This window comes from Girardinichthys multiradiatus, chromosome 19 (genome assembly GCF_021462225.1).
Source record: "Girardinichthys multiradiatus isolate DD_20200921_A chromosome 19, DD_fGirMul_XY1, whole genome shotgun sequence".
Taxonomy (NCBI): Eukaryota; Metazoa; Chordata; class Actinopteri; order Cyprinodontiformes; family Goodeidae; genus Girardinichthys; species Girardinichthys multiradiatus.
Window position 1 is genome coordinate 21306717 of NC_061811.1, and position 26983 is coordinate 21333699.

A 26983-nucleotide genomic window follows, 5' to 3' on the forward strand; every position below is an offset into this window, starting at 1 on the left:
GTATGTTGCAGGTCTGGTTAAGTGTGGAGAAAGAAAATTGATTGAAGAAATGTCCAGGATTTTTATTCTCTGTTTTATTATCAACATGATTCATGTCTGAATTTCTAAAAATAAGTTGCTGCAACCTGTGAGTTTTCATGCTGGCTTTTAAACCAAATGTGCACATAGAAGTCAATCTGTCCCATCATCCATCAGTCCTTCCATCCATCTCAGTCTGGCTGTACATCAATATGGCCATCCATTTTCCATCAATAGTCCAACCATCCATCCATCTGTTACAGCATTCACCCATCTGTCCATCCGTCTGTCCATCCATCCATCCATCCATCCAGCTGTTTGTCCATTTATTACATTTCCATCAATTTGTCCAACTGTACATCTATAAAAACTATCCATCAGTTTGACGCTCAATCATTTGAACTATCCACCCTGTTGTCCATCCTTCCATAACGTTTTTCAATGCATCGGTTTGTCCGTCCATCCATTTCTGTCCATCCTTCCTTACAATAGCTATTTAAAGCCTGACCTCTAGAATTTTATTTTTTTATTTTTAAGGAGCTTTCTGTTTAAAATCAATGGCTTCAAAAACTAACTGGAATTTTGGCATTTTGAATGTGGAGTAAGGAATATAGGTAGGAACCCTGTTTTACTATCTAAATTCTGGATTTATACATTTTATAAACAAAAAAGAAAATGTATTTTCATCAGTTTATTTTTCTTTTACTCTGTGAGGTAACATTCACCTCTTAAATAGTCATTGGTATCCAGGGTCTTCAGTGACTGTAGCTACTACACAAATTTCCTCAGTTTCACCAGGAAGGCTGAAAAATGAAAGGATAAGATGAGAATTTACACCAAACACTAAACAGAACCTGGGATTTGACCTCAGTCTAACCTGTGTGACTCATTTGTTCAGGATGTGGTCTGGCAATGTAGGGAACATTACCAAATGCTGGCCCGAAGTTGTTTTCTAAAGAGACAACCAAAGTTTATGAGGAGAAAAAGTCAACCGATCAGCGTTTATATAAATCAATCCTTTTCATTTGTACTTACCTCTATTAGCCCCATCTGAGCTTTCTTCCTGGCTCCTCGGATCTTCGCCCAGGTTCGGAGCTTTCCTGGTGCAGTATTGTCCATCTTTCTGCAGGGCGGGGTTCACCACCCAGTCTCGGACTGGAACCTCAACGACACGTTCGCATAGAACAGAAAGCCCAGAACACCGTAGACCCTCCAGCAGATCAACGACTTGTGTTATACTGTGAAAAGACCGAACTGAATTCAGGTCCTGGTCATACAGGTCCTTCTCAAAATATTAGCATATTGTGATAAAGTTCATTATTTTCCATAATGTCATGATGAAAATTTAACATTCATATATTTTAGATTCATTGCACACTAACTGAAATATTTCAGGTCTTTTATTGTCTTAATACGGATGATTTTGGCATACAGCTCATGAAAACCCAAAATTCCTATCTCACAAAATTACCATATTTCATCCGACCAATAAAAGAAAAGTGTTTTTAATACAAAAAACGTCAACCTTCAAATAATCATGTACAGTTATGCACTCAATACTTGGTCGGGAATCCTTTTGCAGAAATGACTGCTTCAATGTGGCGTGGCATGGAGGCAATCAGCCTGTGGCACTGCTGAGGTCTTATGGAGGCCCAGGATGCTTCGATAGCGGCCTTTAGCTCATCCAGAGTGTTGGGTCTTGAGTCTCTCAACGTTCTCTTCACAATATCCCACAGATTCTCTATGGGGTTCAGGTCAGGAGAGTTGGCAGGCCAATTGAGCACAGTGATACCATGGTCAGTAAACCATTTACCAGTGGTTTTGGCACTGTGAGCAGGTGCCAGGTCGTGCTGAAAAATGAAATCTTCATCTCCATAAAGCTTTTCAGCAGATGGAAGCATGAAGTGCTCCAAAATCTCCTGATAGCTAGCTGCATTGACCCTGACCTTGATAAAACACAGTGGACCAACACCAGCAGCTGACACGGCATCCCAGACCATCACTGACTGTGGGTACTTGACACTGGACTTCTGGCATTTCCTTCTCCCCAGTCTTCCTCCAGACTCTGGCACCTTGATTTCTGAATGACATGCAGAATTTGCTTTCATCCGAAAAAAGTACTTTGGACCACTGAGCAACAGTCCAGTGCTGCTTCTCTGTAGCCCAGGTCAGGCGCTTCTGCCGCTGTTTCTGGTTCAAAAGTGGCTTGACCTGGGGAATGTGGCACCTGTAGCCCATTTCCTGCACACGCCTGTGCACGGTGGCTCTGGATGTTTCTACTCCAGACTCAGTCCACTGCTTCCACAGGTCCCCCAAGGTCTGGAATCGGCCCTTCTCCACAATCTTCCTCAGGGTCCGGTCACCTCTTCTTGTTGTGCAGCGTTTTCTGCCACACTTTTTCCTTCCCACAGACTTCCCACTGAGGTGCCTTGATACAGCACTCTGGGAACAGCCTATTCGTTCAGAAATGTCTTTCTGTGTCTTACCCTCTTGCTTGAGGGTGTCAATAGTGGCCTTCTGGACAGCAGTCAGGTCGGCAGTCTTACCCATGATTGGGGTTTTGAGTGATGAACCAGGCTGGGAGTTTTAAAGGCCTCAGGAATCTTTTGCAGGTGTTTAGAGTTAACTCGTTGATTCAGATGATTAGGTTCATAGCTCGTTTAGAGACCCTTTTAATGATATGCTAATTTTGTGAGATAGGAATTTTGGGTTTTCATGAGCTGTATGCCAAAATCATCTGTATTAAGACAATAAAAGACCTGAAATATTTCAGTTAGTGTGCAATGAATCTAAAATATATGAATGTTAAATTTTCATCATGACATTATGGAAAATAATGAACTTTATCACAATATGCTAATATTTTGAGAAGGACCTGTATATTACCAACACAACTAGTGTCCATTTTAATTGGTATTATCTACAGCAGTAGGTGTTTAAGCCTATAACTGGTTTGAGATGCGACCGCTACAAAGTGGCTACTCACTTGGCGAGGTACACGGCACACACAGCTCCAGGATGCAGGTGTGGCAGCACGGTAGGTAAAACTAGGTGAGGATGGATCAGGTCAAGAGCAACCTGCAACAGAAAAGGCCCCTCAGATGAATGAGCTGATCTATTAATGAGAAACGGATGTTAATAAGGGCCTTTGACGCAGACACTGACCGAGTGAAATCCTCGCCCAGCGAGGAGCGACGAGGATGAACAGAGGTCGGCGTGCTGAAACTCCACGTTGTTGGGCCACTCCTGTTCTCGTCGCAGAGCCCACGACATCCTCCAACGCTCGTAGTTTTTTACAGATCTTCTGTGGTGATCCTCCCTGACCTCCACGCTCAGCACGCTACCCTTGGAACCAACTGGAATAAAAACCTGGACCATAACATTTCTGAATGTTCAATGAGGTCTGATTTGTATCATAATCTTGGTTCACATTATTCATTTTTAACAAATTACTGGAAACTAGTTCTAAACCTTCACGTATTACATGACAGGTTCCTTTGAAGAAGCCAGACTTCTATCACTAGTGATGTGCTGCTGCACCTTATATATGGAAAGGTTCTGTATAAAATGTCCTTCCTAACTGCAGCTGTCAGACTTGAAGCAACCCTACAGTGTCACTCATACTCGTACACTTTACTTTTGATCTAGCTTAGCTCTGAGAACATCTGCAATGTATTCATAGCCCTTCAACTCTTCCATGTTTTATGGCATTACAACCATAAACTTTATTTTATTATGATTTAATATGATGGATGTACACACGTGTTAATGTGAAGTGGAAGAAAAGGATAAATGGCTTTCTAGTTTTTCTACAAATATATAAAAGGTTTGGTGTGGATTTGCATTCAGCCCCCCTGAGCTAACCTTTAATACAAGACCACATTTCACTGATTCTATATGACCTCCAAACTCTTGTTTGTTTTTACCTACTTTGTACATCTAGAGGCTACAATTTTGACCATTTTTTACAAAATAGCTCGAACTCTGTCGGATCTTCCAAGTCTCCGATGAAAGCACACCACAACATGATGCGGCCACCATCATGTGTCATTGTGGGGATCATGTGTTTAGGGGTAAGTGCGGTAATAGTTTTCCACCATGTCACATTTTGCGCGTAGGCTAAATAGTTCAATTTTGGCCTTATCTGACCAAAGCATCTTCTTCTACATGATGGCTTGGTTTTCTAAATGGTATGTGGCAAAATGTAAGATTTTCTTTTAACAATGGCATTCTTGCCACTTTTTCAAAAATGTCCGATTTGTGTAACGGCTAATGGTTGTCCTGTCTATAGATTCTCACACCTAAGACTGACACTGCCTTGTCTGCTTAGTTGGACGGTCACTTCTATAAGTCTCAATAAATAACTGCAATGTTTGTGGTTGGAATGGGACTAAATGTGGAAAAACTCAAGGATTTTGAAAACCTTTGCAAGGTTCTGTAAAAACTGGAGTTTAGTCAAAATGCAGGGAAGGCAAAATGACTCAGACAGACTGACCTGCTCTGGACAGAAACAGTGACATTGCTCCAGACCCAGAACCTGACTCCAGCACACAGTCTCCCTCCATAACATCCATCATCAGCAGCATGTTGGCTGCATCCTGATAACACAAGGAGACACAGATGGATAAGGTTAATCAATCAGACGCTCTTAAAACATCTCTGTATTTAACATAATCTACACATCTACCTTTGGATAGGCGATAGCAGGTCCCCTCTTCATATGCAGCACGTAGTCCTCCAGACTGGCACGCCGAATAAAGATAGGAACGCCCCTGCTCGTCTTCAGGAATCGGCCTGCAGGCTGCCCCATAAGGTCCTCATGCATGATGATCCCCCAACTGCTCTGCAGACGGGACCCTGGCTGAAGCTGGAACATCTTCCTGAACTCCACCCGCCTATTCTTTCTGTACTCAGCGATAAGCAGCTCCCCAGAAGTGAGCAAGCTCTCCCCAAGAAGAGTGGGGTACACCTGCGCCTCCACATGCTGAAACGCAGTAGCTTTTGGCTCCTCTGCTGTCCCAGGGCCAGTGTAGGTCTCGAGATCTTCCTCTCCAGTGACTACCGCAGGATCACACTTCTCTGCTTCCTCTTCATGCTGTTCTTGCTCTCTAAGCTGCATCACCTCTGGGCTCAGTACATCCTGAGGCAGCAGACTGCTGATCCTCTCCAGAGGGGACAAGGGTCGCTTCCTTCTGATCAGGAGAGCCTGACTTTCTGTTTTGTTAGGACGTAGTTTTAAGGACTCTTGACTCTGTCCATCATCCTCATAAGATCTCATAGAAGCAGTGAAAAAAATCCTGCTGCAACTACTTTTAACAAGTTTCACAAGCAAATCTCTGTTCCTGCTATGAACCAGTCTATGCAAATACATACATCTGTGAGCTGCATGCACAGCCATGACTGTCTACTCTGTCCCAGAATGAACAACTCAAATCACAAATGCATTATAAAATTATTAAAGTCAACTTACACGGAGACCGCCTGTTTACAAAAGGAAGGAGGTCGCTGCTTCAAACGCACATGTGAATAGCGTCATAAACACGCGCCTGCCGCAGTACTCCAATGTTGCCAGCAGACGGCAACATTTACTCAAATGCGTTTTAACTATTTCTTAATTATTTTTTTACACTTTGTATTATGTTTACACGTTTGAAATCCTTACTCAAGGTTATTGAAACGATAGATAAATAATTCTAAACCAAAAAGGCAGACTATACGTCGACGTCACCGCCATGTTCTGAGTTGCAATTTGAGCAGATAGTTTCTGTTGCGTTTCAACCGAAGCCCTGTAACTATGGGGTCTGTTGTGTTACGATGGCATCAGCCGCACAAGTCTCTTCCGTTTCACATTAGACTGTAAATACATAAATTAAGTAAAGTATTTGTGCAAAAACCAAATGCGGCAGTCATTTCTTTAAGATGTAGTCACATCCTTTAGTAAATAATAATGCAAAAATGATACAGTTGTATAAAAAGACGCATCACCTTTTTTCTTATTGTCTGTCAAAAAAAATCTGACTAAACCTTTCATGTTTAGGTCAGTTAGAATAATTATTTCTGTTTGCTTAATGTCAGAATAATGAAAGAGATACTGAGATTATTTTGCATTTTCTTAGTATTTCCCCTTTGAACCTGGGTAGAAGGTTTTGGGTATCCTTCCAGACGTTTCTCACAACTGTTGGGAATTTTGCCTCATTCCTCCTGACAGAGCTGGTGTAACTGAGTCAAAGTTTTAGGTTGCCTCACAGAAACCTGTTCAGATCTTTCAATGAAGTTCATTTATGATTGAGATAAGAGCTATGTGAGGGCTACTCTAAAACATTGTCTCTGTTGTCCTTGGCACTGTGAAACTAATTTGCCAAATTTGCTAAGGGTCATTGTCCATTTGGAAGTATTCCCTTCTCTTCCCCATCTTTTGACACGTTGATGCAAATTTCCCTCTTTTACCTCTAAATATAACTGTATCCATTTTGACTAAACATTAAAATTTCAGTTTTACCAGACTTCAGGACTTGTCTCCAAAAACTTTTCCCCCTTTTTTAGTTCAGTTGATAGGTGCTGCTTTCAATATCTTTAGTCATCATCTGGGTCGACTCTTTATTATTTACTTATTTAATAATAATAATAATGCTCAATATTTATAATATACTATATTAACATAAATTGCTGTTAATTAAATGATTAATGGAAACTTGTAAAATTTCATTTTGAACAAGTATTCATGAACATGCCACTAACAATATGGCGGACGTCCTCACGTATCATTTCTTCTGTGGGTTCAACACTCAGAGCTGTTGTCTAGCAGTAGCCAATGAGACGCCGGCTCGTGTGTCACGTTAATGCGCATGTCCTGTGACGGCCGCACGTGGTTGGTGTAAGCACGTAGCAGACGCAAAGCAGCGCTGCAGAAATGGCGGCGGACGGTGTTAGGTATTCGCTGCAGCTCCCTTGCGTTTTTTCATCCAAATCGCGACAGTATTTAGCTGTCTGTGCACAGGATGGCAGACTTCGCGTCTGGAACACGGACAGTAAAACTCTTCACCAAGAATTCGTGCCTTCAGCCCATTTAAGCGCCACCTGTACGTGCATAGCTTGGGGACCATGCCGGACAGTGAAGGTAGGAGAGCTCGCTGTTAGCTGCTGCAGCTAGTCAGGCCTGAGTGACTTATAGGGGTGTTTTCCTTCGCTTTAAACCATGTAAGAAGTCACATGTTGTGTAAGAAAAGTGAATACAAAGATGAAGAGTTGACCTCGGTGTTATTCCAAACAGTTTATATGACATATTTGTAGCTAGAGAGCTTCAGCTTGACTAGCTGCGCGAACGCACATGTTAACCCACATGGTAGTTTCAAAAAACATGGGAAGTGTCTTCCGGTGCTACTTTATGGTTAACCTGCTGTCAAAACTTATAAGAAAAATGTTTTTTTTATTCGGTACTCTGTTTTTATGTTGTAATTGGTTTATGAAAACGCCTTATTTAAGCTAGCATGAGGCGGTTATGAAGCATGTGGGGCATTATAACTCATCTGCTTGGAATTGTACGCTTTCAAATGGCATGCTGTAAAGTTTTGCATCTTAGACAAATGTCAACACATTGACATAAAGGTTCTCTGTTGTTCATAGTATTTATTTATTTTTTTTATTTAACTGAAAAAAATGTCAAAAGCCTCCCATACAGAAACCACTAATACTTTAACCCTTGCATATGTCTGTAGGCTGAAATCCTAGGGTTTTTTATTTTCTGTTTGTAAACACCTATTTTACAGGAAATAAAAAAAACTTCTACTCAAGTATGAAAGAAATGTCAATTACCTGTACCAAAACTAGTTGTTGCTTTAGTGTAATTATGATTTCAATATACAAGAATACTGGATTCTCTGAAAAAATATACTGAATATAGAGAAGGGAAACAACCACAGAGAAGGTTAATGGATGTATTAAGAAGGGTCTTGGACAGTGGAGGATTGCAGGGATGAGGTAAGATGGAGGCAGAGGATGCTGTGATTTCAACACTCTACAAAACTTTTTTTTTTTTTTCATTTTGGATATTAAATTAATCCTTTATGGCTTAACAATACTGCAGGAGAGAAAAACATTGATTGTGGAAAGATTTGCCAGTCTGTATCTGCATTTTGTAACCACTTGTTGCCATAGCTATAGACAAAACAGCAGTTTATTCCTATTAGAGTTTAAAAATTGTTGAGAAAAAATATTACTTAAGTCTGACAGGAAAGTAGACTTTATATTACACCCTATTTCCATTGATTGTGGTTCTGATCCCAGTTAACTCTTATGAAATATGTCTGATTGTGACCATTAATCAAATAACAAAGACTCAGAGCAAACCCCCCTGGCATTAAATATAATCTATTAGAGTAACATAACATTTACTTACTATAGATCATGGTAGATCACTTTTAGTCATCGTTGCGGGTAAGAATGGATGCATGGCTGCTCTGAAATCTCCCATGGAAGGGTATTAATTTTTTTATTATATCACCGAACCACAAAAGGACAAAATGATGAATGGGTGAAATTACCCAGTACCCTAAGATATTCCCTGGACCTAATATGGGTTGGTTATGCTTTAAGATAAGCTACCTAGACTGGGTTGAAAATAATCCAAAATAAAGATTTTTTTTCAGTGAATTAAATGTTAATTTATTTCTTTATTCGGATATTTCTTTGGTTTGAAATATGCGATGGAGCAGAGTGATAACATTTCACTATCAAAACCAAAGATGATAACACTGAAGGTGGTTTAAAAGAATATTTTTATTTTATCTTGGTCAGGTGTGTTTGGAAGGTCAACTTCTGAATGATCATTATGGATTTTTTTTTTCTTTGTTGGTGTAAAACTAGCATTGAGTGGTTTAATACCTGAGAATTTAAATATAAGTTGCTGTCATTGAGAGGTATTTAGTTCATTGTTATAAATGTGGTTTCAGGAGGGGCCTCAGAGGAAGAAGAGGAAATCAGAGGTGGCTCAGGTGGAGGAGAGGGCAGACCTGTTGGCAATGGGCACAGCAGCTGGAACCGTTCTCATCTACAGTACAGTGAAGGGAGCCTTGCACTGTACTCTGGTAAGTACTTAAAGCTCAAGGATTAGAAAATGAACATAACTTTTAATGTAAAGCGTTGACATGTCAGACCATACAGAATGCTCCCTGAAAAGCTCAGCTGTAGATGTGATTTTTTTTTTTTTTTTTGACATTTGTATTAATGCTGTTAAAATAGTGTTTAAAACAGTAAATGGAAAGAAGCTCCACCCTGTGAAGAAAAGGGATTTTTAGACATAAAATAAACAGATATATGACTGCAGCAAATCCATCCGCCTTTCTTTTAAATCTACAGTATGACATGAAGCATCCGCTAAAATATTCTTCTAAAACCTCCCTTTGCTCCCTGGTAGGATGGAGGTCACAGCGGAGGAGTGAACTGTGTCCACTGGCATCCTGAAGACGGTTTATTGTACAGCGGCTCAGAAGACACAAACATCATTGAGTGGGACCTGCAGACTGGAAAGACACGAAGGTCAGTGGCTACTTCTCCTTTGAGATGGGCACGTTCAGTATGCAGACAGGGACAGAGGAGAACTAACTTGGCAATAAAGTTTTACTTAAATAGGGTCGTGTTGTTATTGAGAAGTACCAGTCAGTCATTTTCTACCGCTTATTCCATTGTGGGTCGCGGGGAAGCTGGTGCCTATCTCCAGCAGTCTATGGGCGAGAGGCGGGGTACACCCTGGACAGGTTGCCAGTCTATCGCACGGCAACACACAAACAACCATGCACACACTCATTCATACACCTAAGGGCAATTTAGATTAACCAATTAACAGACATGTCTTTGGACTGTGGGGGGAAGCCGGAGTACCCGGTGAGAACCCACGCATGCACAGGGAGAACATGCAAACTCCATGCAGAAAGACCCCCAGACGGGAATCGAACCCAGGACCTTCTTGCTGCACGGCAACAGTGCTACCAACTGCGCCACCGTGCAGACCTGAGAAGTACCATTAGTTTTATAATTGCTGCTACCTCAGCAGAAAGTCTGCCCTTCTAGATTGCATTTTGACTCTTTCCAATGTAACTGTTGTTACAGTGTAAACAAAGTCACTTCAGCTCTCCCTCTCAGTTCAAGCTCCTTTTGTTTACATGCACGACAAGATCCCACTCTGAATTTACCAACATCAATATTCTGATGTAAGTTAATTGAGTAGACTTTGATGCAGCCTTCATCTTTACAACATGCAATCTCTGCAGGTTGGGCCAAGCTGTGTCAAAACAAACCAACAAAAAGCAGCTGTTTATAACTAAAGCAACAGAGACATAGAACATTAACCTTTGCTCAGAGCTGAACAAAACATTGGTCAAGCTTCTGCGTAACTGGTCGTCATTTAAGTTTAATTACTGTTTTGAACCTCAGTGGAGATGCCTTTGGTAAATTAGAAGATTCAGGGTTAATGCTTTCTGAGGGGAAATCATTCTGGGTTGCTCCAGAACCAGCCACTGGGTTCATCTGTTGTGCAGCTCCAGCCTGACCATTTTCCAGCTATGTACTCCAGTGTGACAATCATGATTGATTTTGAACACATATTTGCTTTTTGGTTTTAAGATTAAACAAATCACAATGATGATCCTAAGAAATGTATGTCTGCAGTCTTTTAATTCAAAACTTCTCCTGCACTTTTATAACTTGTGAAGTTTGTCATTTTTACACACGTGCAAAAGCCAAATTTCTACAAAGTGTGTGCAGTTTAAACTTGCTTTTTTTTTGTGACTGAGAAGAAGCACTCTAATTTGTTTGACTTCATGTTCATTAAAGCTCAGTTATTGTCCCAGAATGTTTTAAAGAGATGTTTTCAGCTCTTGATTTAAAGCAGGCAGTTTCTGGTGACATTTGTCATTTTAAGCGGTCAAAGCAAGTGCAAATTCGAAGCTGCCATCTAAATGGTTGGAACAGCTCTCTCTTCCTGAAATAACTCCGCAGCGACACAAACAGATGTTTGTAACCACGCAAATCTGAGACGTTGGAAGTCCTCTCGACTCTTTACCTGAAGCTCCGTAAAGCCTGGTTTGGTCCTCAGATTTTTAGCAGAAAGGAATAACATGAAACAGTTGACTGCAGCTGAGATGTTTCAGACTCACTGATAAATCTGCTTCCTGTTTTTGTTGTCGATGTAGTAAGTGGAAAGCGGACCGTGCAGCAGTGACCAGTTTATGTGTGAGCCCCGATGGGAAACTGTTGCTCTCAGCTGGACACGTGATCAAGATGTGGGATTTGGAGACCAAGGAGGTTTACAGGGTGAGTCTTCTCATTCAGAATGTTTTATTTTGTCTGTGCTGTAGCCTAGTGGGTGTAACAGGCCGTCATATACAGTTCTGTCTTTCTGATACTCTGCTTTGGGTTCTTCTCATAGAAATTCACAGGCCACTCCACGGCTGTGACGATCCTGCGCTTTGCCACCACACGACCTCCGGACAGCAACGGCCTTTACTTCCTCTCAGGAGCAGCACACGATCGACTGCTCAGTGTTTGGTGAGTTGGTGAGAACCTAATCTTTCATCCTGATTATGCTGATAGAAGCTTAGTAAATTTGACACTTGCCCAACCCACTGGGAAATATGCACAAGACCAAAACAGTCCTGTTAGACTGTGCGGTGTCCACCATGACCTTGTCTATGATGATTAGAAATATTTGGGGTTCTTATCGTAACAATGACTTTGGAATAACAAACTGAGCGGAGGTTTAGGAATTCACCAGACAAGCCTTGCCACATTATGATCCATCCTGAAATAGTTAAACTTCACTACAGTTTGCCCACTGAATGTGGCAATCTTCCCTTTCTCTCCTGGGAGCTTGAAGAATCTAATCCTGATCACGACTGTCTCACAACAGCTTTACAATGTTAAGGAGTAACTCGGTCAATCTCACAGGGGACCTTACTGCCAAGTCTATTTATGCCTTAATGCATTTTAACAAGCTTCAAAACACTGAGTCTGATCAGAAAGCAGTGACAGCGGAAATAATTTTTTTTACATTAAACAGAAAAATGTTTGAAGGTGTAACGGTTTGTGTATATGTATCAAACAGTGAAAGTAATTATCAGTTACAGGTGAGCACTCTGATCCAGAGGAGGATGTCTACATGCATTTGTTGCTATTCTGAAACTGCCACTATAGCAAATGAGTGGATGAAGCTACTATCTGAAGTTCTCCATACCAAAGGAGTATAACAATAGCATTGCTTTGGTGTGGAGAGCGCGTGCACGTGTTCTTCATATTTAACGAAAATGGTGTCAAATGTTACTGCTGGTTTGTGCAGCTATTATTTTCAAGGTATAAAATCCTGACAAAAATAAAAAAAATAAGATTTTCTTCTGTTCGTACTGTAAACATGTTTGTCCACCTTTAATATTAAATGTTTTAAAACAAAAATTAAGAAATGCATCTCGTGTCTGACCACCAGGGGCAGTGTGATCCTTGCATACCATTCATTTATGGTACAGTAAATTTGTCAGTACATTAAATCTGCCCTATTGTACATGGCCTTTAGTTTATCTTATCTGTAAATGTTTACTTTTTGATAAGTTTGTTGGTTGGTAAAGTTATTAGAACCCCAATACGTAATGTTTTTTATTTTGTACCGAACCGTGATCCAAAAACTGATGTACTTATCAAAGTGTGCTTAGGGTGTTTCTTTAGTTCCCTGTTATTAACCACGGACAACAGAGATCAGATGAGTGTGCGTACGGTAGCAGAAAGCCCTTCAAGGTTCATCTCGAGTGTAGAGCCCAGTCCATGGGAAATGTGACCCAACCTTGGCAGCTTTTAAAAGTCAAAGACTGAAACATTCATAGAAAAGCTTTGTCACCTTATGTTTAATAGGATTAAGCTGTATGTCACAGGTTAGAATGTTTTGATCAACAGTTTAATTGATAAATTGGTTCTGGCTGCATGTGTGTTACGTATAGGCAAGTACGAGAAGATGGGAAGGACAAAAACTCTGTGGTTTCTTTCACTTTGACGGATGAACCCCAACACGTGGACCTCAGCACATCTGGCAGAAAGGAAGAGGTCAGAGCAGCACCTTAATGTTACCTTACTTAATACGTCTGCAAAAAAACAGTTTTGTTGTGTTTTCTGTTCATACTTGCATGTTTTCTTTGTTTCCTGCAGGCTGTGAGGCTGGCAGTGGTGTGTAAGGACGGACAGCTGCATCTGTTTGAGCACTTTTTAAATGGGTAAGTCCCGCTTCATACTGGAGACATCCAGCTGAATGTGTTGAAAAGAAACATTTTAGTTCATATAAAGCCTTATATGGTACAGACCTGGAGTAATTTAAGGAGGCACAGTGTGAAAAGTTCCTTCAAACTCAACATGTCAGTCTGCTCAGGCATCGTTATAAACAGCCTGCTTAAGGAAAGATTTATGCAGCTGCATCAGTTAGGTAGATATTAAAAATGTAAAGGCTTAATTTAGAATCTAAAGTATTGGACATACGCTCATTTAATGTGAGTAAAACTAACACAAAAACTCCACCCAGGCCTTGTAAGAAGCCGCTGTTACCATCCTGTTCGGTGCAGATGTCCGACACCAAGGATTCCCCGATGCCGATCCCACTGCTGGCGGCTGCGCTCGGAGCCGATCCGCGGTCCGTGCTGCTCGCGTACGGCAGCCATCTTCAGCCTGTGATGGAGAAAGTGGTGAGAGGATGTTTGTATATTACACACTTGAACATTTCCAAGTTATATTTCTGTTGGATGTTGGTTATGTAATTCCAGGTAATCTGTCACGTGAACCTTGGTGTTCATTCATCCAAGTGGCACCTGGGTTTAAAAACATATTTTAAATATTAAATAAATATTTATTTCCTAAGCTCATTGTTGACAGACTAAACCTTTTCAAAGAAAGTTTTAGTTACATAAAAATAAAAACTTTTTTTCGATTTTGTCCATTTTATAAATCCCACTTTTTGTGTAATTTGGAAAGATCTTCTTAGTGAGGCTATACTTGGACTGTTTGTCCCTTTCTTTGCCTTACTTGTAGAAAATCCTTCTAACACATGTATATGCAGCATTTGGTCATCCTTGTGAAAGACCTTGCAGGTTTTATAAAAATAAAAATAAATGAAACTCTTTGGGTTTTAGAAAGATAAACTGAAGAGAAATTAAATCCATGCTCTTGTCAAAATTACTTGGATTGCACATCTCTAGCTCTGGCTGCCTGACTACCATCTTCTCTTTCTTCCACCTTTACAGGAGATCAACATGGCAGAGAGACATGTATGTTTGACTCGAGATGTTAAGACCACCCTGTCCCTTTCTATGGAGACCACTGTCTCTAAGGTAACCAGGCTTAGTTGATTTTTAACTGTAGGAAGAGAAAACCTTGTCGCAGGTAAATAGTTACAGAATCATAATCCGTTCGCTAAATCCAACTTTTCCAGGTGAAAACTCCTATTGTCAGTGCCAAGAGCAAAGTCTTGATTCCAGGACTGCCCGGTCACAAAGCTCCGCTAACGGCGGCTCCACAGGGAACGGAAAAGAGGAAAAAAGACGCAGACAACAAAGAGGTGGGATCTTCTCCACATATGATGCAACATGATTGTAACCATCTCTTTGTAATTCTGAGCATCTTGGTGAGAAAACCTCTCTGCATTAATGCATGTTTGTTTGCAGATTTCCATAGCGGAGCGGCTCGGTGAAATGGACCTTGAAGCAGTTTCCAACCAGAAAGGAGCTCCTAAAGTGGAGGCCTCATTGCAGACGGACAACTATGCGGTCCTGCTGATGCAGGGCCTCGAGAGCAAAGATGCTAACATCCTAAATGTAAGTTCTCCTTTGAAGCTCTGAATTCAAATTTACTAAAATAACATGGCTCTTAAAATATTCATTAGTAATTGAACGTTAATTCTCAGGTAGAATCAGTGGTGCATGCTCAGTTAAATAAAAAAAACGACTTTTTTTTTTTCTCTTGCAGAAAGTTTTCCAGACTCGTAAAGAGGCGTTAATAAAAAAGACAGTAGCTCGATTACCGCTCCCAGCTGTTATACCGTTGGTTGAAGAGGTAAGAGTCACATTAAAGCGATGTTTTAACTATTTAGAGACACAAACCTGAACAGATTTCTCCTCAGCATCTTAGTTACAGCAGTCACTTATCCTCTGTCTTCCACAGCTAACGAAGAGGCTCCAGGGGCACCCTTTAGCGTAAGTTCAAGAACTATTAATTTCACTGCTGTTCTCTGCAGCCTTTTCTCATTCATTGCAAAGTCAGGGTCCTGTTATTTGACAGGAAGCATGTTTGTTTCTTCCTGCAGGGCGTGTCTGATGGTACGGTGGCTCAAGGCAGTCCTCATGCACCACACGTCATACCTGGCATCGGTGAGGCTTATACAGATACCCTGTCTTTCTCATTGTCTTTACAGCACTCATATAAAGCACTCATCACTTAACAGAATGGCTTCACTGAAGTGTTTCCGCCCTCCCTCCTCTCATGCAGCTGCCGGACCTGGTCACCCAGCTGGGAGTCCTTTATCACATGATCGAGAGCAGAGTGAAGATATTCCACAAACTGACAAAGCTGCACGGGAAGCTGCATCTCCTAATGAACCAGGTAGGTGGTGTCCTTGCCCCCTCTGAAGCCTTTTTTTTTTTTTTTTTTTTTTTAAGTTTAATTTTTTTAATTACTTCCATTATGGATTCTCAAAGAAATTGTATCCTTTTGCACCGATTAGCCACACCATTGGCATATTATCAAAGATCCTGGAGCTTGAATCAGGCAGTTAAGTCTCTGACATGTCCCTGAGAGGTTTTGGAAGCTGTGCAGAGAGCACCGCTGCGTTAGAAAACCCTGCCTTTATCAGAACAAACGACTGAAGGCAGATTGACCAGAAGACCAATGACTTTGGTCCCCAGCTGGTGATTTAGATGGGGAGGTCATCCTTACAACCAGTAGGATGGATGTCAGACACAGTCCACCAGGTTTTCACATATTTTACTCTCCATGCCTTTGGGGAAGTAAGTTAAATACTTGGATGTCTGAGAAACCTCAGAAGTCAAAAGCAACGGAAAAACTAAATCTGATTTATAGTCTATGAACGAACTCGGTTCTCAGTGCAAGAAAAGGTTATTTATGTGCAGAAACCTCCTCCCAGTAGTTTGGTAAACACTATTTTTCTCACATTTGCAAGGTTCCTTGAATTACTGAACCAGTAAAGTAACATTTTTGTTCTTGTTGGTAATAGTCGTGGGTTAAACAAAGACCTCCCAAACACTTGTACATCAGATGTTCTGAGTCTCTGTCTCCATTGCCGCCCTAAGTCTGAACTCTTCAACGTGATTCAAATTCAGTTCAGTTCAAAGATGTCTAAGAGTAATCCCAAAGGTAATGTGGTGTAACTGCATTGTATTTAAATGCAATGTTAATGTTATAATAAGCGTGAACATTTTGGTTTAGTCTTTCATCTGGATCCTGTTTATTTTATTCTTTCTTTGTATGTCTTAGTTTTTTATTTGGAAGTGAGCTTTTTGGTTTTGCTGTCTTTAAAATATTAGCCAAACTGTGCAAGAGTAGTCGGAGACTGCAAAATAACAACCTTATCTGTCTCTAATTATATGAATTGGTAATATGTCTGTATTTTGTTAGATACGTATGATAGTTCTGATGGTTATATCAGTAACATTAATTAGCCGTATTAATTGTGAATTTCTCTTTCTCCTGCCCTTTGTTTAATTGAGGTCAAGACATTGAGAATTCAGGTCTTTCTCAATTTGCTCTTTTGACTCAAATATGTGGGTCGCTGGTGCCACGGAGTTGATATGACGGTTGTTATGCATTTGTTCTGCAGACATTGTTAAACACCCACAGCTGGGGTTTCTGGGCTTCTTCTTCAATGGTTGGTTAATATCAGCTGAATTTATTTGCAGGACTAACAGCTTGTCAGGCCTTTTGTAGCCGATTTCAAATTTCTGGTTTTCTCCCAGATCTCACTGCCTTGTTCAGATTATGAATAATTACTTTTTCTGTGTTTTGTTTCTTAAGGACTGAGACATAAATGAGGAAAAAATGTATTGCAGTTACCTTGATGGAGGTTAAAATGCAGCACAATATAAAGGAATTACAGGATAATTCCCCCGTCTATATTGCCTAACCCTTATCTGAATTTTACTAAACTCAATCAAACCTAAATATACGCTGTAGATCTTAATAGACAGTAAAGCGATGGAGGAACGGGTCAGTTCTAATCTTTGGCCATCACTGATGAACACATGCACGTCATGAACAATATATTAAACCAATGGACTAATAAATGTTCTGAAAGGAAGTAAAAAAGTTCTACATTTCAGATTTAATTAATCTCTCAGCGCATCAAGCTGTTTTTATTGTGGCAGTTCAAATTAGAGAGAATAAATCAATTTACATTTCTGTTTGTATTTCAATTTTCTATTTGGCAAAATGTTTATTTGGTTGGAGTTAACAATTTTAGTGTAGACGTTTTGGGTGGTGAAAGAAATCATGAACAACATACAGGGGTTGGACAATGAAACTGAAACACCTGTCATTTTAGTGTGGGAGGTTTCATGGCTAAATTGGACCAGCCTGGTAGCCAGTCTTCATTGATTGCACATTGCACCAGTAAGAGCAGAGTGTGAAGGTTCAATTAGCAGGGTAAGAGCACAGTTTTGCTCAAAATATTGAAATGCACACAACATTATGGGTGACATACCAGAGTTCAAAAGAGGACAAATTGTTGGTGCACATCTTGCTGGCGCATCTGTGACCAAGACAGCAAGTCTTTGTGATGCATCAAGAGCCACGGTATCCAGGGTAATGTCAGCATACCACCAAGAAGGACGAACCACATCCAACAGGATTAACTGTGGACGCAAGAGGAAGCTGTCTGAAAGGGATGTTCGGGTGCTAACCCGGATTGTATCCAAAAAAACATAAAACCACGGCTGCCCAAATCACGGCAGAAATAAATGTGCACCTCAACTCTCCTGTTTCCACCAGAACTGTCCATCGGGAGCTCCACAGGGTCAATATACACGGCCGGGCTGCTATAGCCAAATCTTTGGTCACTCATGCCAATGCCAAACGTCGGTTTCAATGGTGCAAGGAGCGCAAATCTTGGGCTGTGGACAATGTGAAACATGTATTGTTCTCTGATGAGTCCACCTTTACTGTTTTCCCCACATCCGGGAGAGTTACGGTGTGGAGAAGCCCCAAAGAAGCGTACCACCCAGACTGTTGCATGCCCAGAGTGAAGCATGGGGGTGGATCAGTGATGGTTTGGGCTCCCATATCATGGCATTCCCTTGGCCCAATACTTGTGCTAGATGGGCGCGCGTCACTGCCAAGGACTACCGAACCATTCTTGAGGACCATGTGCATCCAATGGTTCAAACATTGTATCCTGAAGGCGGTGCCGTGTATCAGGATGACAATGCACCAATACACACAGCAAGACTGGTGAAAGATTGGTTTGATGAACATGAAAGTGAAGTTGAACATCTCCCATGGCCTGCACAGTCACCAGATCTAAATATTATTGAGCCACTTTGGGGTGTTTTGGAGGAGCGAGTCAGGAAACGTTTTCCTCCACCAGTATCACGTAGTGACCTGGCCACTATCCTGCAAGAAGAATGGCTTAAAAACCCTCTGACCACTGTGCAGGACTTCTATATGTCATTCCCAAGACGAATTGACGCTGTATTGGCCGCAAAAGGAGGCCCTACACCATACTAATAAATTATTGTGGTCTAAAACCAGGTGTTTCAGTTTCATTGTCCAACCCCTGTACATGTGGAACATCCCATTTTTCAGGATCTGGAATCAACAAAAATGTTTATACTTGGTAGTTGTTCTGCATCAGAATGGCTTTACATCCTCCACCAATGTAGTTGTTGTAATGTTTGACTGGTTTGCAGCTGATATTCATTGAATTAGTGAGTTGATAAAATGATTTAATTTCTCCTCTGTAACATCTCGCATTTCTCCATTAGGTGGCAGCAAACGACAGCAGTACCTTGGTGTCAGATGTCGACCATACAGCTAAACTGGTGTATGAAGAGGGTGAGTGTGAAGTCCCTCTATTCCCAGTGTTTCCCAGCAGATTACACCTTTTGTTCCTGCACATTTCTCACTTATTGGGACCTCGGTTCAGCTCTGCAGAGGATTAAAATGAAAACTCTATCAGCTGTGGTTCATCTGTTGTTTAATTTAGGCACGGTTTCTGACCTTTTGTTATCCCGTAGTTGACTCGAAGACCTTACACTCGGCCGTCACGCAGCCGCTCTCTGCACGCAAAAGTGTCTCCTGTTGCCTGGCAACCTGACTGTCCTAGTTCAGATTGTCCTCTTTGAGTGGAGCAACAAGACTGATCTTTGTTGGCTCTCATTTCTCACTACAGTGCTGTATGAAGCACTTCATTGAACCCCGTGGAGGGGGGAAAAAATGAGCTTTGCTGAAATAATGAACCTGCACTGAGACCCCCCCCCCCCACCAGAGGTCCGGGATTTTAACAAAGAGCCGTTGATGAAAGAAGCTGATGAGCAGGAAGAGGATGTTTCTTTCCCCTTTGTATCAATGCTATGTGCTGCTGCTGCTGCTCCACTAGGTTTATTATGAGTTCAGCATGGGAGCCTGACAGGAAGCTTCCAGCTTTCCTGACTGCTGAATCACAGTTTGCTCCATAAACTCAGTCGCTGTGTTTACTTTTATAATCCTCTCAAAACTGAACTGAATATAAAAATCAGATTATTATGAAGATAAGATGGCTTCAATTAAAAATAAGCTCATTGTGAAATAATACATCCTAATATTTGTGGAATTCAAAAAAATAAATAAGCTAAAGCAGTTTCCTCTAAGAATCTGCTAAAGCTGAGCGGTTTAGTTAGTTTTAAATGAAATGCCTTTTTTTTTTTTGACTTAAAGAAACCAATCGGCTTTTCACAGAAACATCTCTTGTGTTTCTCCGGCTTCCTATGTGGGTTGAAAACGTTTAGGAAAGTATGGAATTAGCTTGTAGTGTTTTTTTCCAGGTTTAAAAGGTGTTTGTGGGGAAGCTGAAAAATATATATTTCTTTTCAGACTTCAATCTTTTTATTCTATTTTCCCAAAAAAAAGAACAAAGCAAGAAAAAAAAATTCATTCAAACCGATTGATCTTGTGTAGAACCAATCCTCTTGTTTCATCACCTTGCTCAGCTCTTGTATTGGCTTTGGATGTCGTGAAGAGTGCTGGAGTCTTTATTCTAATGCTAGCGTGCGTATTAAAAGAAACCACTGTAAAAATAGCTGCTTTAATTTCCTTTTTAAGAATCTAGAAATGCAGCAAAAATGTTTCCTAAAATTTTTAATTTGAGTCTTGAAAAATCTCCCTTTTTTTATTTTTAAACGGGAATATGTGTTTCAATTTAAAGCGAAAGATCTGATTCCTGAAATGGTAAAACCCTGTTTTGGTTTGATTTTCCAAATCTAAGTCCAAAAAAATAAAATTGAACTATGATCTGAATCCCAGTTATCTTTATGTTGTTGCTCGTACATTTACGCCAATCTGTTAAGTCTAAAGAATTGTAATCCCATTTAATTTATTTTATGATGATGACCACCTCCTCCTTGCTGCCTTGTGCCTGTAAGTGTGTTTGTTGGGGCTTAAAGCATCATCAGTGTGCTGGCAACAGAGATTACGTCACACAGTAGGGCTGCACAATATATCGCAAATGTTTCGTCAACGCAACATCATTGTGTGCAATATTCATATCGCAAATAACTGTTTGGAGAGCAGTAATTGTTTGCTAATATATTGCAGGTATTATGAACATTCATTTTACATGCGATTGTAATATTTAGCTGGTTAGACATAGTCTGACATCAGCAGATGCTCACAAATGACATTAGCAAACATGTTGAAGGTCACAGAGGGATGGAAGCACAGATGAGAAAGAGAGGAAGGAAGAAATTAGGCATGGATCGCATCTCGTATCGTCATAGCAAAATTTTCTACTATCGTGCAGCTGTATTACAGTCTGTACCATTATAAGCAAATGGCCAAGCTGCATTGAAATGCAAATTTCAGTTCATTCACTTTCCATTGTTTGCTCTTTTGCAGACTCGTCTGACGAAGATGAGGCGTCTGTTGACGAAGCCCTTCCCGATGAAGACTCTGATGTAAGTTGGACCCCTTTTTCCTGTAAAGGATTTTTGGATCTGTTTGGATCATCACCGACATGGTTTTCTTTTCTTTTTTTCTGCCTTTCTCTCAGCACTGGGAAGAAGAGGAGGCAATGCAGGAAAGTAAAGACGACGAAGAAGACTTGGATCCCGACAGAAGAACAGAACCCAAAGCGAACGGAGATGAGGACATGGAGCACGAAAATGAGAGCGAAGAAGAATGAGAACAAAACGATTTCAATGATGCATAAGGACCTGAAAGAGTTATATATGAACTGTCATTTTATTTTCAAGCTTTTTGATTTTATTATCAGAGGGGGAAAAAAAGTTTTACAAAAATCAAGAGACGCATTTCAGTGGCGGTCCCTCCCTTCCTCTCCCACAACTGCTTCGCCATAAACATCTTAAGCTTGTGATTCTTCTCACCAGTTGAGCAACATTTCAGTGAAACTACAACTGATGCAAATCCTCTGCTCATCTGTGCCAGCCTGCATCCCAGCTTCACCTGCCGTTCCAGTTTTTCCTCCGCATTCCAAGATGTGTTGTTAGTCCGTAAAATATTACCACATTGTTTGTTCATTGTAATAATAGTCATTCTGATTGGTTTAAGTTAACTCTGGAGCAAACATGCGAACTCAGCACTGGAGTCTAGCTGGAATGCAGACTAGCCCATGCCTGGTTGTTGTGCAGGATACAGGAGGTGGGGCTGCAATGCGAGACCTTTCAGCATGGTCCCACACAGTGTAAATCTATATGTACAGTGAAGTGTTTGTATGAGCTCTTCCCTCTACACAAATCTTTGGGATTAAACAACCTTCTGTAAAGTGTCCTGAATGCAGTTTCTTGACTTTTTTTTTTTTTTTTTAACCATGTCATCACAGCTAAATCTTGTCTTAAAGTTGTTTACATTCAGTATCTGGACATCTCCGCTGCTTTCACCTTCAGCCCCCATCGTCGCAGGGCATGGGCCCAACTTACAAAACAACCCGGGACCTTAACTCTGACAGGTGAATAAATACTTTTTCAAAATGTCTTTACTGCGTTTGAGGTCGTGCACATGTTTCCGAGGTGTTACAGAGCGGCTGGTGAAACAGCTTGAGGTCAGAGGACAGCAGATGATGGTCCGGGAGCAGGTGGTGTGTGTGACTTTAGCTTGGCAGTATTGTGATGGAGTCAAAGAACCAGAATGGTGGGTTTTAACTCTATGAAATGTGATTTTATTTCCACCTGAAAAATGTTTGATTTACCTCTCATCACAGTCTTGATACAAACAGGAAGGTAACTAATAAATAGTTCAACATTTATGAAGAGGTGAGGTTTTTCTTAGCTGCTCGTGAGCTTATTGTAAATGTAGTGAGCAGGTTCTGGCCCAAGTGACAAACTTTTTTTTTATATATATATAATTTTCAGCCATTTTGATGTAGGTTTGCTGCTGTGTTTTGGATCCTTGTACTGCTATGACTAGGTTTAGATCAGCCTCCAGCTGTAGATTCCCTCACATTTTGACTCGAATATTACTGAATACAGAGGAGTTTATGGTTGACTGCAAGGACCCCAGTCCTGCTGATGTTACAGTAAGCCCAAATCAACCCTCTACCGCTGTGCTTGATGCTTTGAGTGAAGTTTGCTTGGATTTGCTGTGCATTAGTCAAAAATCTCTTCATTGGTCTCATCTAGCTCCAGGATCTTATACCACAAGTCTTGTGCTTCACTTAGATGTAATTTAATGAGCCCGAGTCGTGCTGCCATGAGACAGCTCTCCCAAACAGGACATACTTGTTCAGTATTTGTTTTAATTGTTCTGTCACTAAGTCTCATCACATGTTAACTGAGGTCTGTGGAGTCTAAGATGGAGCATTGCACTGTGATTTATGGGGTGAATAAAATTTTTCTACTTGTAAATATTATTTTTCAGTCCAAAATTATGAACTTCAAATAGTTTGAAAGTCTTCTAACCCTTCCCAGATTAATGGGCAGCAACAGTTACTTCTGAGTTCCTTTTAACCAAATTACATTTCATTGCTTTATCTTTGCCTCCAAATCTTTTTTTTTTTTTTATTCCAGTTGAATCTCCGTGAGATGTACTTTAACAATCTGATGGTTAACCAACAAGTTGGACTGACTGAGGGTTTTATCCCAGATACCACTGAACTGACACAGAGGCAAAGTGTCAAAAAGCCTGTCCCATTTCAACAAGCTTATAGAAACATTAGATGTTGGGTGACTGACTTGCTGCACAGGCTTAATATAAAGCTCTGTATAATCTGTTTCTAAGCTGCAAGACAATTAAAGGTGATGGTTTGGGTTCCTTTAAAGAAGTTATGTGATAAATACAAAGAAATGAAGCTTGAAAACACTTCTGCTAAAGAATAAATCCTCTCTCCATGTTTGAGAGATAAGCTCAGAATCAACACTTTACTGTTTGCAATTAAAACTCCCACTGTGACATGTAGACTAAGACTCATTTCATTTCTTTTTTTTTCTTTCTGTGCAGTAATTATTTTCACTGAACTGAAAAGTGCATTTAAAAATTTTGGATGGATTTAGGTGTTAGATATTTCATTAAGACAATTCTTTGGGTCAGACTGTACTGCTTAAGAGAAATGAAATGCCCAAGTGGAACAAAAAGGTTTGGTAAACCTCTCTGAGACCCTTTTGTCCCATTTTATCCTGCACATGACAGCTATTGGTTCATCATCACTTATTAACGGTGTCTGGTGTTGCAGCAAATGTTATTCACACATAGGTCTACATTTTTCACACAGAGCCTGCCACATTTATGTATTTATCACATTTGCATAACCCCACATTGAAAATAAAAAACTGCTACAGTTGGTACCTGTTTCGTAAAGATATTGTCTATATGATGCACTTTAATCTTAATTTTAACTATTATAGTTCTTTGTCACTTCCATCCACCCCTCCAACCTTGTAAGCATCTGCCCAGCAGTCAACCAGCCCTCCAAATCATGAATCAGTTTGTCAATCCATCGAAGCACCCATTCATACATCCATCCATGCGTTGGTCCATCAATCTATGCTTCCATTGGTTCATGTTTTAGTATGCCCATCCATCTATCACCTCTTGTGTCTATGTCTGTGTAATATGTGCTGCTCTAGATTGTCATCTGATGAAGAAATGGAAAAAAGTACAAATATTGTCACTAATTGTGCAGAGGATCTGGTGTTTAAATTGCACCTGTTCTTGCTAAACCAGGCCAAATGCCTGATTTTGGATGGAAGTGACAGTATATACAAAGCAGGTCTTTATGATTAATACATGATTTCTGCAGGAACACCTGGATTTAGACCAACAAGGTGGGAAGAACACCTCGACTGTCCTTCAAAGAGTCCCTCTTTTCTTGGCTGTTTTAAACACCAAAGGAGGAACATCCATCATGTTCTCACTGGTGTCCTTTGTTAGTCTCTGCTGGAAGCTGGACTGAATACCAAACATATTATGGTATGTACAGGAAATCTGGTAAAGTGCACCCGTCAGGGCTTTGATGAATATGGTGTCATCCATTCGCTTTAGAAAAGAATGGGAAGCGTTCTTCATGCCACATCACATTTTATGCTATTGCATCATTGCTCTTTTAACAGCATTATTGTGCATCTCATTTGCCGTAGCGTTAATGTTAAAGACCCTGCACAGCAATCTGACTAAAGTCTATGGAAAATCTTTAAAATACCATCGGAAAGCTTGGGAAACTACTAATTAAAGCCCATTTGAACATCAAAGTCTATAAAAGAAATTATGAATTTTTGCATAGGGCTGTGTGATGAAAGACATTTTTGATTAATCAATTCCTTAACTATTGACTAACCATCAACAGTCCCAGTTGAGAAAAAACCTGCTGTCACACCTACCAATTTAATTTCCTGTATACGTTTTGCACTGTTTTTTTTTCTTGCCTTACCTCTCCCAAACACCATGAATTAAGCTGTATTCAAATCGCGGGACTATGTATTTATGCCAAACTACTGTTGTGTCTCATTAATTTCAGAGGTGATTAGGTTTGAAAGTTGCTATAAATTCTCACCAGAGCTCAATAGACCTTCTTAAAGATTTCTTCTGTTTTTTTGCTTTTTTTGTTTTTCAAATGAGGATAAAAACCATCCAAAACAACCTGGCTCTCTGTAATCGCACCAGTTATCCCACAGTTATTTGAAAACTTTGTTCATTTTTGCTTTTTACACAAACTAGATTGTTGCCAGACCCGTGGAATCAAGAAATTGCTTAATAGGACCTGTCTGACACCATGAAGCAGGCTGAAAGATGACAAAGTCTGATGAGATGTATCGGTCTAGGAAGGGTTAATGCTAATGTTATAAATCAGCCAATCCAAAATCCATATTGAGTCTCAGAAAATAGTTTGTATTTGTTACAGGTTTATATAATATATGTATCAGTCATGTTCCACATCTGGATCACAGTGACATGTTTGATTTTAAACTGATGGCAGACATGCCCTGTGGACACAGTGTACAGAGATAATAAACTTCATTATTATGTGTTACAGCTGTATATCTGTTAGCCTAAATGAGTATCCTCTGATCAGTTTTTGGAGGCCAGTCAGGTTCAACAAATTGTGGCATCCAGCGAAGATGCATTTCTGCCACGTAGTCAGAACAGCTACATGGCAAGATTGTGGATAAATCATAGGGAATGCAAGTGTCAGAAGCAACTTAATGAATATAAAAATTAGAGCAGGTATTATTTTTCTTTCCCAACAACTGCCAGACAGCTATTAAAGTGACATTTCAGTCTGGTGAGTGTTGTTTGAACAGATGACCGCATGGCATCATAATGCTTGCAGAAGGAGGTTAGGCTAATATATTTATTAACATTACAGGATAAATACACATAGGAAACCAATGCTGAGTCTCTATTATAACCAGAAATCATGTCAGATAGCAGCCGGGTGCTGCTAATTAAACTATTTGATTAACTGATCATCAGTGTGACATCTTTTATAAAAGTAGAGGTTTTGGTAGTTTGCTGGTCTGAAGCATACAGATGTATGTAAACACAAAGCAAACGTCGAAAGACATCAGCAATGAACTTAGAGAATGAACTTCGAGTTGCAATCCAACCTGGGAACAGTTATAATGCCATTTCTAAACAACTTGGAAGTCCATCACTGTGCAGAGGAAAATATCAATCCCAAGCTGACAACACTTAAGGCAGATGCCAATCTGTTTTGATTTGCTGGACCTCCCAGTGAATTCACCCCAAGATCAGAGGTTCTAAGAGAAATTGCAAAGTAAACCAAGCGCTCCATCTCAGGCTCTACTGACCCCAGTTAAATATTTATGAGAGCATAATCAGAAAAAGACAACCCTTCCAATGAACTTTTGCTTGTTTGGAAGGGCTGAAGAAGAAAGCCTCTTCTTGCAAAAAAGAAAATAGCTGCACAAGAATTCTGGAACAATGTCCTCTAGAGAGTGAGACCACCTCTGAAGGATGGTGGTGGAGGGCTGATGATATGGGCATCTTGAAGTTATGAGGTTGAACATGAATTCCTCTGTGTCTGAGTATTCTGGATTAAAATCTAAGGCCATCTGTCCAACAGCTGAAGCCTGGCCCAAACTGGTTTATTATGTAAGCAACAATGTTGTAAAAAAAGAGGGCCAAATGATGGGCCTCAACAATGATGTGAGAAACTAAAAAGATAATACAAAAAACTACAGCTTCAAGTTATTGCTGTTAAATGTGGTTCAACAGACTGCTGTAGTTGGATTAGTTTTATTTTTCCATGAATGTCTTCTGTAGATGTTCATTT

At 40.3% G+C, this 26983-nt stretch overlaps 2 protein-coding genes across 2 annotated transcripts; one reads left to right on the plus strand and one right to left on the minus strand.

Moving 5' to 3' along the window:
* Positions 1-52: 52 nt before the first annotated feature.
* On the minus strand, positions 53-5752 carry trmt61b (tRNA methyltransferase 61B). Its single transcript, XM_047392880.1, has 7 exons — positions 4706-5752; positions 4514-4616; positions 3184-3374; positions 3005-3096; positions 1054-1256; positions 896-970; positions 53-821 (listed from the first exon to the last, which is right to left on the minus strand). Exons 1-7 carry the CDS (start codon positions 5414-5416, stop codon positions 790-792), a joined length of 1407 nt encoding a protein of 468 aa, XP_047248836.1. The 5' UTR covers positions 5417-5752; the 3' UTR covers positions 53-789.
* Positions 5753-6891: 1139 nt separating this feature from the next.
* wdr43 (WD repeat domain 43) lies at positions 6892-22024 on the plus strand. The gene is made up of 18 exons (XM_047346042.1): positions 6892-7135; positions 8967-9101; positions 9431-9552; positions 11205-11325; positions 11441-11559; positions 12996-13098; positions 13201-13265; positions 13568-13727; positions 14283-14369; positions 14471-14596; positions 14703-14852; positions 15004-15090; positions 15199-15230; positions 15341-15404; positions 15523-15636; positions 19029-19098; positions 21136-21194; positions 21290-22024. Exons 1-18 carry the CDS (start codon positions 6929-6931, stop codon positions 21419-21421), a joined length of 1953 nt encoding a protein of 650 aa, XP_047201998.1. The 5' UTR covers positions 6892-6928; the 3' UTR covers positions 21422-22024.
* The last annotated feature ends 4959 nt before the right edge of the window (positions 22025-26983 follow it).